Source organism: Podarcis pityusensis (genome assembly GCF_964106645.2).
Source record: "Podarcis pityusensis genome assembly, chromosome: 10".
In the NCBI taxonomy this organism is placed as follows: domain Eukaryota; kingdom Metazoa; phylum Chordata; class Lepidosauria; order Squamata; family Lacertidae; genus Podarcis; species Podarcis pityusensis.
This window is the reverse complement of record NC_138035.1, coordinates 69,681,524-69,694,449: the sequence shown is the minus strand read 5'-3', so window position 1 is coordinate 69,694,449 and position 12,926 is coordinate 69,681,524. Positions and strand designations below refer to the sequence as shown.

Genomic DNA, 12,926 nt, shown 5'->3' with positions numbered 1-12,926 from the left:
GGTGGGGATTTTTTATTATGATATTGAGTTTATGGCCTGCTTTATCCTGAAGGTTCATTTTGCTGTCCTTTGGTAACATAAAATAAAACAGAGGGATGTCATTGGCTTATCCCAGCCATTATATGTCTGCTCTTACAGAACTGTCTCACACCAGTCCTGAAATATGCTTAGCTTTGGGGAACAGTCATAGCTTTAGTGGTAGAACACAACCCTTGCATGTTACCAGGTTCAACCCCTGACTTCTCAGAAAGACCTTTGCCTGAGACCTCGGAGAGCTCCTGCCAGTCAAAACTGATACTGGCAGAGACATCAACAGTCAGGCTATATCAGGCAGCTACATACGTTCACCTTTTTGGCTGATGTAATCCCTGCCAGGCTGAAATTTGTAAACTGAGCTCAAACTGGGTTTTTAAGGCCATGACCAGCACTTTGGATTGTTTTCACAAAGCTATATAAAAAGCCAGTGCAGACTCTGGAACGGAAATGTAATACACTCCCAGAAGCATAACCTTTCAGTGAAGTGATCTGCTTTGTCTTGCACCAGCTGCAGCCTCTGAACAGTCTTCAAAGGAAGCCCTATCAAGAGCATGTTAAAGTAGTCTGTCCTAAAACTCAAACAGATGTGAGGACTAGTTTCCAGATCCTAATCTGAGAGGAAATGTTGCTGTTTTATTGGGGTGCATGCATTGCATCACCCCACACTCAAGAATACTGGGAACTGTAGTTTGTTAAAGGTGTTGGGAATTATAGCTCAGGGGTAAACTACAGTCCTTAAGATTCAGAGAGGGTAGCTAAAATGTACTTAAAATGTGTGGTGTATATGCATCCCTAATACAGTGCAACCTAAATTTGCTGGTTATGTGACTGAAACCCACTTGAAAATAGTGACAATCTAGATATTTTATGGTAATATGCAAAAAATTGAAGGTAACATATGGTAACCTATATGGCATGCTTAGAGTAGCTTCCATCCAGTTTTTATTACAAAGCATAGCTCTCATTATTTGGGTCTGTTTTACTTCTTTTATATCCATGTAGTATGGAATGAACAAGGGACGCAGGTGGCGCTGTGGGTTAAACCACAGAGCCTAGGACTTGCCGATCAGAAGTTCGGCGGTTCAAATCCCCGCGACGGGGTGAGCTCCCTTTGCTTGGTCCCTGCTCCTGACAACCTAGCAGTTCGAAAGCACGTCAAAGTGCAAGTAGACAAATAGGTATCGCTCTGGCGGGAAGGTAAACGGCGTTTCCGTGCGCTGCTCTGGTTCGCCAGAAGCAGCTTAGTCATGCTGGCCACATGACCCGGAAAGCTGTACACTGGCTCCCTCGGCCAATAAAGCGAGATGAGCGCCGCAACCCCAGAGTCGGCCACAACTGGACCTAATGGTCAGGGGTCCCTTTACCTTTAGTATGGAATGAATATTCTATTGGTCTGTGACTTAATAGGAGTCAATTCATAAGTCCAAAGGAAAACAGAAACTTAAAAAGAAGGGCAGGATAACAGACTAAGAGCCACCCTGTGCTTTGTAAACAAATGTTTAATTTCAAACTTGCTTACGTTCTTTTCCTGTCTTAATTTTTGGGCATAGTCTCTTTCAACAAATACGTAAGTTCTAAGCAGGTCCAAAATGACAATACGTAATCTTTAACTTTAAAATGGGTGTTTTGAAATAGCTCTACCCGAATTAACTGGTGACAGCTTGATTAGATTCTGTCAGTGAATTATTGTAAACAAATGCCTGCAATTCAAGGCAAGCTTCAGATATTACAGAAAACAGAATGATGAATGCAAAGTTACTCTGGTAATCAACACTGCAGTTCCAACAATGATTCATAGTGGAGCTTCCTATTAACAGAGCACTTAGTATGCAATATATTTCAGTGTGATGGGATTAATATGCTATTTATCAAGGCAAATGTCCTAGGCAAGATGCTGACATCCTAATCTTGCAGACCACATTTTGGTGCATTCATCAAAGACTCGCCTTAAATGGCAATGATTGAGGTTACTATGAAAATCATACGAAGGGCAGAGATGGCACAAGGCATTTTGGTGCCTAAGGCAGAAAATGCAAATGGCATTCCACTTACCCAACGGTCTGTGGTGGCAGAAATGTAATAATAAATTTTAAAACTATACTTTGCAGCCCCTTAATAGTACCCCAAAATATATTGCTTGGTCAGGCTGTCTCACCTTGCTACATAGTGTCAAATCACCTGACTCATCAGTGGGTAGATTTTACTGGACAACATTAATCCTGAAATTTATTCTAGTCCTAGCAGCCTTCACTGGAAGGATAGGCTCTGAGTGACAGCACTTTTGTGCTAAACTCTCTATGGATTGACTTCCAGAATTCTACTGCAACCAAGTCCTCTTTGGTTGGTGGGGTAACATGCTAAAACTTAAGGAACAGAGAATGCATTGCTGGGGATAGAAGTCAAAGTGAGGTGAGCATTTCTTTGGTTTTTTGGGTATGACTCTGTCCAAAATGCGTCTCAAATGAGTCCACATTAATGCATCTAGCATAATAGAAGTACACAACACTCCTCTGCCAAAAAGACTCTACTTTCTCAATGAAAATTTGTAAACATTAAAAAAGGGTTACCTGGCTTGTGACAAATCCAGATCTCTTGTCATCAACATGCGCAAGCCTTCTTCGTTAAAGAACAGATTGTTTCCTCCAGACAGGACCCCACATTTCCTGGATGGCTTTCCACCACTCACCAACAAAAATCTATCAGATTCCAGCTGACCTGAGTGCAAGGGACAGTTATTTAGGATTTACCCTGTGGCATTTCAGTTAAGTGAGAAATGACTAATAAATCATCATTTGTAAAGTGGGGGGGGGGGGGAATTGTACAAGCACTTTTCAACCATAACATCCTTCCCAGAAACCACCAGAAAAGCAACATTAAATAAAATGCACAACAATAGTTTATGTTTTTCAGCCTTCCAGGAACTGAACTCCAATACATGTATACTCAGACGTAAATCTGACTCAGTTGAATTGAACTTACTCCCAAGGAAGGAGGTACAGGAGTGAAACGTCTACATATAAATTCACAGAAAACAACAACAGATATTTGCAGTGGGAGTGATGGAGGGGATTTTGCATGGATAATCTCCCAATCTATATTTCAGATTTGGATAGTGTCTTCCATTAGGAATGAACTGGGGGTGCATTCAGTTATATGTAGCCTCTTGGCTTTCATTCTAAATGCCAGCAGATCACACCTGTTGTTTATGGTCGCTAATCATGAAAGTTAACTTTCAAGCAGATATGAGTTGGAATCAGTACCATAGTATGGGTTGTAGCTTATGGGTAGAGCAATTCGAAGTATGGGAAGCCAGTGGAAAGATGTTGCCCCCATTCCAAACTCTGTTCAGGAGCAGGCCTACTGCCAGCTAAGCTGGCCCAAGTCTGGCAGAGGGAAAACAAGCCTTTAAAAATACAGTTAGACTAACAGTACCCTTTTTGCCAGCATAAATTCTGCTGAGTTGCCAGGCCATGCGACTGGGCTGAAAAGAGGTTTGAAATAGGTCCAAGTCTCCCCTTGCCTCTTGCTGCCCTGGCCCCAGAATGCTTCCACTTTTTGCTGGTTGAACCCTACATGAGCGTAGCCCTGGCTCAGCTGGGTTGACTGAGTTACACTGGCATAGCCCTAGCTGAGTCCCATCTGCCTATTCTAAACTCACTTATCTTGGTGGTTCTTAGGTTTGGATTGCACTGTTAACTCACACACAGAGCACACCCATTGAACTCAATGGGCAAAGCTAACTTAGAATCATAGAATTGTAGAGTTGGAAGGGACTCCAAGGTTCATCTAGTTGGGACCCCCTGCAATGCAGGAATCTCAACTAAATCTTACATGGCAGATGACCACCCAACCTCTGCTTAAGCGCCCCCAAGGAAGGAGAGACCACCATCTCTGGTGAGAGTCTGTTCCACTGTTGGACAGCTCATTTCAGTGGATTTATTCTGAGCATGATGCTGTTTAATATAACACTAATATGTATATCTTATAGTGAAGAGAGTAATCTCATGAATTAACAGTACAATATTTGGAGGAGCCCTGAGAAAGCTGATATAACACAAAAAAGGGAATGTGCTGAGAAGTGATGAGGTAGATAGATAAAAAGGGAGAAACATTGTGGCAGCAACTCTGCCACAATTAAGAGCTTGTTGAGTTTCGTTGAGTTTCAATAGGAGAGATTTGAATATGCATAGTTTTGTAAAAAGGAAACCACTTCAGAGCCAAAGTAATAATTCCAATTTCAAATGTCAATGCAAAAGTGCCGCTCCACCAAGGCACTCTGTGTAAGCTGATTTTCTGCCACTGCCATGTAAACATAGCAAGTGGGCAGCTTTCTTCAGGGAATGTAGCGTATCCTTATGGTTGAGAACAATTTGAGAAAAACTTGACAGGGTAATTCTATTCTGTTTGGAAGTCTGTTTTGATGGGCAGCCGTTGGGGCTGAATTAGTTTTGGTTCTAGCTGGTTCCAATGCTGAAAAGAGGCTTGCAGGAGCATTTACGTGGCCAGGATTTGTTGATGGTGAGGGCCCGCCCTTTATATTCTAAAAAGGCATGCAAATTAAGATACTTGGGCTTCCTTTTAAGAGCGTACGCTTTCACTTTGAGGATTCATTCCCAAGTTACTCTCCTAATGAATTAAAACATAATCAAACATATAACACAAGGCGGAACAGATGCCATTTCCTGCCAGCCAAGAGACGCTGTTGGAATTTGTCTCAAGTACATTTGAACTTCCCTTCATTTGCCTAACTCTCTGGAAAGGTGAGTTTCTCGGCTGATATCTTTCCTGACATCTTCTTACCAGCTGTTGGGAAGAAAGGAAGCCACCTATTTGCTTGCTTGGTGGAAAGCAACAGCTGCCAGAGAGGATGGGAAGGGAACTTGAGCTGGTGCAGGATATGTGCGCAGGATTGGCAGGATCTAACTAGAACGCAACGTAGAGTATCTCACTGAAGTAAATGGGACTAAAGTGTGCCAAGAAACTAAGAAGAAGTTGACTTTAACAAACCTTTAAATGGTTTGAGGGCACAAAATATTACAAAAAAAGTCCAAGCATAATAATATCAAACAGAGGTACCTTCAAAATCATCCTTCAGAAAGTCGGGATTCTTGGTGCTTATTCTACAGGTTGGTCCGGAATAGCCAGGATCACAGATGCACTTTGTCCCATTGACACAGCTGCCATGACCATTACACATCTCCTCACACTGTGGCCCAATATACACATTGTCAATGGCCCAGGTCACAGGTTGAGACGCAGCAGGATAAAATCCCTGGTACCATCTGAACCTCACTAATCTGAAAGAAAGCAATGCCTTTTATATTAGCTGCTCTTCTACTGCATTACGTTTATGTAAAGTCTAAAATACGCTCATGCTTTTATGGCACAGAGTATCGGCAGGCAAAGCAAAGCTTGTAGGATGCATCCAACCTGCCATATCCATCCTACAGCCCACCTAACCATGTGTTGATACCTTGCTTGAAATTGCAATATAAAAACCACAAAACACATCATGCAATTAAGAATAAAAACAAACCAATAATTCCCACGTTTTGAGGCCTGCCTGGTTGAAGAGGAATGTTTTTGCCTGGCGCCTAAAGGTGTATAATGAAGGCGCCAGCCGAAACGCCCTGGTGAGAGCATGCCACAAACAGGGAGCCACTGCAGAAAAGGCCCTGTTCTCGTGTTGGAACTAATGACACCAGCCAGGCACCCTCGCTGTATTGTTTTAGATGTCTGCTAAAAACTTATTCATTTCAGAAAGGCTTTCAAGATATATAATTTAGTTTTTGGTAATTGTTTTTTAAAGTTTTACTGATCTTACCAGTTTCATTGCTAATTACCATATTTTTCCATGTATAAGACTGGGTCCCCCCCCAAATAATGTAAAAAATTAGGGGGTGTCTTATACACAGATACATCTCCCCCCCCCCATTTTCTTAAATCTGAGTCCCCCAAAATAGGGGGGGCGTCTTGTACATGCGGGAGTCTTGTAGACAGAAAAATACGGTATCTTATGTCTATTTCTCTTTTGTGTGAAATTTAGCTGTTTTTTATTAATAGTTTTATTATGTATACCACTCAGAGAGTCGGGTGACTAAATAGTTTATCAAACCTTCTGAATAAACAAATACTGCAAAACAGAAAAGCTATTCTGCATCCGTGCTAAAGTGCAGGCAATAAGTTATGTGCCACAGAATGGTATTCATCTGGGTCTCTTCTCCAGAAGGATTACTCAAGGAGTATAGAAATGCTTTGTGATTTTGGGTTGGAACAGCAGATATGCACAGTTAAGGGCTTTCCAGACATTCAGATGTTAACAATAATCAAAGATGCATGCACATATTTAAAAATTAAATCTTTCATTTAATTATTCAACATCAGGGTTTTTTCCAGACTTTGTTCCAGTTCCTCATATATGAACATATGAGCTGCTGTGTTTCTCTACCAAATATGAGGTCACTCGCCCAGGAGGAACGCTTTCTCCCTGTGGCAATCTCAAAGCTGGTTATCACGATATGTTTTAAAGACACAGGATGTTTCATATGAGTGTCTCCAGTTGCCAGAAAGCCTCTCCTCCTCCAGGAGGGGAGGGATTGTGAGCGGGAAAAGTTTCCCCCGTCATGAAGGGGGTGTTCTGGCCCCTGCCCTGCTTTGTCGCTGGCGCGCCACGCCTCCCAGACAAACACCAATCGGGTGGCAGCTCGGGGGCGTGGTTTAGCCGCTCAAATGCGGCCGTGCCAGCTCTCCCCGCCATTGCGCTGCCGATCTCTTCAAGTCACCCACCCGCCACTCCCTTTAGGGCTTAGCTGCTCGCTTGACCTTGCTATGGACCTGTGGTTGGTCGCCCTGGTTGTCTAGGGGGCTTGGTAGGAGTTTTTTCCAATGGGCAAATTGGCATCGGCCTTTTGGTTTTTTTCGCCTACCTCGTAGCAATCGTCACAACTTTCTCGGTATTAGGCGGTTAGGCATTGGAATAGGTTGTTGGTGTATGGAAGGGCAAGGTGTGGCCATCGCCTACCCCTTCACTTTTGGGTATTCCATTAAAGGAATCCAGCGGTTGTGGGTCCTGTCCGATGCCCTGTGCAGCTGGGGGCCATGGCACGACCCCCGGTGACATCAGGGGAGAGCTTATAGTTGTATTTGCATCAACAGAATCCCCCTACTGGTGGTTAACCCTCGTCAGACTTGCCCCTCTCTGAGTGGGTGGAGTCAAAATTTGTGGTTGTCCAGTGCCTAAGCCAATACCTCTCACATGCTGTAATCAATAAAGTTGTGGCCTTTTCTAGCCTATTAACCTAATACGCTGTGTCCTCGTGTTTTTATTATTCCCAAGTGGGAAACAGGTCCTCGAATCACAAATGATCCCTAATATCCTGAGTGATACATGCACCATGGCTCTGAGACAAGTCTATGGCTTTCATAAGTTTTATCATTCACAGGCCTGGTTCTGCATTAGGCTGCAATTCAAACATGACATCTCCATGGCATTTCAGGCTTGATTCAGAGTTTCTTATATCTTTAAAATATAATGTAAGAAACAGATGTAATGTATAAACTGTGTGCCATCAGCATAGTAATGACACCTTGCTCCCAACTCTTAATGACTGCTCCCAACAGCCTCATGTAGATGTTAAATAGCACTGGGGGGCAGATAAGTATCCTGTGCACAGGGTACCAAGGAGCTAGGAGCCAAGAAGCACTCATCCAGTGCTACTCTCTGTCCATGGTCCTGAATATAAAAACGGAACCGTCATAATATGGTGCTTCCAATACATATCCCACTGAACTGGTCCAGGAGAAGACCATGGCCAATGGTATCAAAAGCTGCTGAGAGACTGAGCAGAAGTTAACAATGTCACATTCCCCTGTCCCTCTCACAATAAAAGGTCATCCATCAGGGCGATGTTTTTCTTGCTCTGTAAACCACCTGGAAGCCACCTGGGTATATAAATATACAAATAACCAGCCGGTCTTTGTGTGCTAAAGAGCGGTACTGCTGAAAAACGGATATAAAGAGAAAAGCTAGGTGAGCAGCGTCAAGTACTTACCCGCAAAGGTGTAGCTTTCCAAAGTGGATGACTTCTCTTCTCCATCCCTGGGTCGTTCCGGCATAATAAGTGCTGCTTGGATGATGCTCTGTAGAGCATAGAGAACTGAGGTAGCTGCTGCTACTATAACATAAAGGAAGAAGCAGGTGCCAGGTTGCCCCCAAATCTCGGGAGAATTCAAGTTTCACTGGGTCAGCAGATGAGCTATCAGTGGTGCATCCAATATTAATCTGAAGTAGAATAAAACAAAACCTAGAAGATTGCATGGCCTACATTTACGGATGCTTTGCCACTAGGCAACTCTATAAAAAGGGTGAATCCCTGGGCCAGAGGTTCAGAAGGGACTGTGTCTCCTGGTGTTCCCACTTAAGCAGGGCTTATGGCACTACTGAGTCTTCTTTTCTTGCTGCTCTTTGCCCTGTGCCATTCAGGTCTCTGGGCTGGCAGAAATATTAATACTGGCAGAGTGGGCAGAATTCTAGATCTCTGCAGCTGTCAACACCCACAGACCAGAGACATCATCCCACGTGCTCAAACGCCATAACAGAGGATGAAGTTACAACATGAGCACTCCTTTCCCAGTTGTGCCTCTACACCTGTTTTTGGAAGATCAGAGTGTTTTATTCATATCTGAAGGAGATACGGAGAGCAAGAGAGACAGAGCAACTATCTCCAACTAAGTTCTCCTTATAGTATTCATTGAAATTAATGGGCTTAAGTTAGACAAGGTCACTGATTTTAACAGTTCTATTCTGAGCAGGGCTAGTACTGGATACAACTCAGATCAGTGATCCTGACCTCCCTTCCCAAAGAAATGTGTCTCTATAGGTTCCCGGTGGAAGTCTTTACAAGAGAAAACTCATTAATTTCTCAAGAGTGTATAAAAATCTGCCCCACACATCACATTACTACCACTTAGTTACCTTCAAATGTTAAAAATGATTGGAGAATTATTACACAGCAGAATTATAGTACCTAGCTAGTAGGAAGAAGCAAGTTAACTGAAGAAATTAAGGGTGCAGGTTCATTGGCTGATGGGCATTAGGGTAAGGTGAAAGATTTCAGAAGCGCAGAGACATATGCATTGCCTTTGCACATTGTAGAAGGGCTCGGTTGACAAATTGCTCTGCCAGTGAAGTTCCTTTCATGGGTCCCTCAAAATCCAGTGGATTGTTGGGCAGTATGAAGAAGAGCACATATACGCCAAATTCTGAACCACAGGATTCCACAGATACACTCACAAACATGCCAGAAATCTATGCAAGGACCAGACTGATATAAGTAATTGCCCTCCCATTGACTCCAATGGGAGGCAGCCACTGAATGGGAGGCAGTTAAATGAATTCCACTCTCCTGGTGCTATACTTTTTCTATCCCTCTCCTGAGCAAGGGATGGCTTGGATGCAATGGAACTGGACATCTCCCAGTCACAGCTTTAGCAAAGAAAAACAATAGTTCCAATGCTAGAGAAACATGAGAATAAAATCCTGTACCACATTATGGAACCTTGCCTTTTGAGAGTCCTCTTTCAGGGAACAGCTATAACAGTGCACAAGCAGTTGTTTACATAAACTTCTAAAATACACCACTTATAGCTTTACAAAAGTAACCTTGATACTACTGAGAGGCATTGGTTCCAGGGGGTCTGTGTGTAAGGGCAAAATCATGCAAAGCCAGGAACCCTGAGACCTGCCCTTCTCCCATGAGGTGGAGGGCTGCTTACCGGGCTCTGGGAAGGATGTGTGATGGCTCTGGAGGGTGTTCCCAGGGCCCTTCAATGACCTTCCCAGAGCCTGGTAAGCAAGGAAAACCCACTGGGTGTGGGAGTGGGGAGATAAATAAATAAATGGGGAATGGGAAAAGGCTAAGGTTGCAATTGTGTATGTAAAGTAAGAATAAGTTATGACCCCTTGTATTGTGGAAAAATGTCCACTTTGTTCCTACCTTTCCCCTGAGCTCTTTGAGGCAAGAGGGAGATATAAATGTGTCTGATAGATAGATGAATAAATAATGTACTGAACTAAATAGAAAATGAAACTATTTACGGTTGAAAATGTTAAATGCTGAATATTAATCAGCATAATGCACATTAGTTTTCCATAACTAGGTCAAACACCTACTGATCTGGAATCCAAGAGACATGGTACAGCAGATCAAGTTCTTTGAATCCAGGAGTGTGGAATGGCAACTTTTACTGCATTATGCATAATGACTTCATGTTTATCAGCCTGTTCCAAGACCTCAGCTGAAGACATTTAATTTTTATAAAAGCAAAATGCCTTCGCCAGATGCCAAGATGTGTGTGCAGGTCTTATGGGGTAAGCGCACTGAAGAGTCATTCATGTCTGAATGTGACCTCAAAGGCATTTGTTGAACAAGCTTTTAATCTATATTTTAAAACAGAAAACAGTTTGCATTCTATATATTATTAATTAGTTGTCATGACAAATTGAAATGTGCATGAATACACAGCCAAAGCAAATTTTCTAGGAATACACAAGGCGTACGTTCAGCTGCTTCTTAAACTGCACAACAATGTGCTGTGACTATTGATGTTCTGAATGTGCTAGCTGTATACAAATAAATGTGTGTAACCAGAGCTGTTTTTCACTATGAATGCTTCCCTTATTCTCTTATAATGGCAATGGTGTCTACCTGAGAGGTGCCAGAATTGGGTTCTGCCAAGTTTTGGCTGAAAAAAAGCCCTGTGGGAAACGCACTTTGGTTGCCATTTTTAATTTAGACTCTCCAAAAATATACTAAGTCGTTCTCAGAGTACACCCAATGAAATCAATGGGCTCAAGTTAGTAACAATTGACTTCAATTAGCTTAGAAGTCCATTGATTTCAATGAGTCTGCTCTGAGTATAATTTAGATGGTACATAGTACTTGACGACAGAAATATACATCATGACAAGCATGAAAACGGTGCTTCTCCCATCCATTTATAATGCAGACAAATATAATGACACAAATATATTGCATATTTCTTTGCCACACAATATCAAACAATGTGGAATGGGAAATACAAAATTAGGTGGTAAAACTAGACACACACAGACACACTTGTTCCTTTTATGGAAATTGTCTTTTTGTGCTTTTATAGGCTTGGATCCAGAGAAGCACCTCACACACCTGAAAGGTACCTCCACCTCCCCAGCCTAGCTTTCTGTGCAGTTCTGTGTTTCATATGAATCCATTCAAAAGGGTCTCCTGAACATCAGGAGAGGCTTTCCAGGGAGTTTGGGAAAGGGCTGCCAGGGACAGTCACCCTATGCCTACCCATTCCACCGGTGCCTCTCCAGATCCAAACTATGTTTTGTACGTGTGTCTATATGCAAGGGCAGACCTACATTTTTGAACTGTTATGGGGCCCCCTTTGCAACCAGCAACAAGGTCTGGGTAACCACTGCTATCGTCTTCAATGGGGTTGTTCCATGACAGATCACCAAACCTTTGCAACATCTCTGCTACTGACTCTCAAACTTTGGGATTGTTGAAATAGAAACCAATTTTTAAAAAAATAATCAATTTGAGTTGTGCAACTCAAATTGGGTCTAATGGACTCAAAAATTTTAAGCAGTGTGGACTAAATTCACTTCTGGGACCCCTCCAGCATTAGCAGCCCTGAAGCTTAAGCTTCATTAGTTTCATAGTAGATCTTCCCCTGTCTGTATGTAAAAAAAGGGGGAAATGTACAGTGAGATGACATCACAGCACCAGTGGGTTTTCTAATACATTGGACAGAACAAACTCAACATGGAAAGCCTTTTTTTCATCTACATTCTCCTGTCATTCACAACTTTCACCCTAAGGATACTGTAATGAACTATAATAACTACAATATAAAAAGAGGACTAATGGGTCAAAATATTACCAAGTTTAGGTGAATGCATACTACGAATATAATTCTTTTCTTATTTCTGTATGGGATTGGGCTAATTCTAGAGATTCACATAGATTACATTAACAGGATTCCCTCCACTATCCTTTAATAACATATAAGAGAGGCAGTGAAATGTCAAAGCAAGACTAGCAATGACTAACGCTCAATAAGCAGGAGAAGAACGTAATGATAAGTACCTCAAATTGGATTATGGTGTTCTCATTCACGTTCAAATCCCTTGTAGTAATTGAATGTTCCCCAACTTCATTTGAAACAAATACCATCGCAGAATCTTCCTCCCTATTAAGGGAAACAAAAGTGATTATGTCATAGCTAAATTATTAACATACATTTTATATGTTTATTTAATTTACGAGAGGATAGCACATTCCGCTTTTCTAGCATAAATACACCACTTTTAGTAAGTGAAACTTTCTTTTGGAATAGTCTTGGATATATTTTATGATACGTACGGTGCTCCTTTTGAAGAATATGGACAATAAAGCCCGATGTTGCCACCAGGATAGAAAAACCAGTTGTCTTCCTTTGGACCAAAGTCAAAGGTATCCAGCAGGATTACAGGATTCTTAATGTTGTTTCCATCAATAATTAAATCATCTAGAATCCAGATTTCTTCTTTCTTACCTAGGAAAATAAATACCTATGTTGCTACTGATTTAATTGTTCTAGAACAGGAGAAAATAATTACACATGATAAGTTACCTCTAGGGTTGGAGGAATCTGTCAAATTCTGTTTCTCTCAGTTTCTTATATTTCCTTTCTTAAATGCAGTTCTCCACATTTCCACACCAGGTTGCAAATTATTTTTAAATGAGCTCGTGAAAAATTCAGCAGCATTTTAGTGCAAATTTATCCCAACATACACTTGTTTGTATGCAGTTTTGCCTACAATTTCCCCTTAAATAATGCATTTAATTTTTTTTTTTACCAAT

The 12,926-nt window shown here is 41.9% G+C and overlaps 1 protein-coding gene across 3 annotated transcripts in view; it reads right to left on the bottom strand.

Moving 5' to 3' along the window:
• The window catches only part of RELN (reelin), a 285,563-nt gene that overhangs the window by 45,284 nt on the left and 227,353 nt on the right, over positions 1–12,926 (bottom strand). For all 3 annotated transcript variants that reach the window (XM_081023370.1, XM_081023371.1, XM_081023372.1), the window contains 5 exons: positions 12,447–12,618; positions 12,171–12,273; positions 8,088–8,317; positions 5,113–5,333; positions 2,604–2,751 (listed from right to left, as the gene is read on the bottom strand). In XM_081023370.1, the coding sequence (XP_080879496.1) occupies positions 2,604–2,751; positions 5,113–5,333; positions 8,088–8,317; positions 12,171–12,273; positions 12,447–12,618 (874 nt within the window). The remainder of the gene's footprint in view (positions 1–2,603; positions 2,752–5,112; positions 5,334–8,087; positions 8,318–12,170; positions 12,274–12,446; positions 12,619–12,926) is intronic.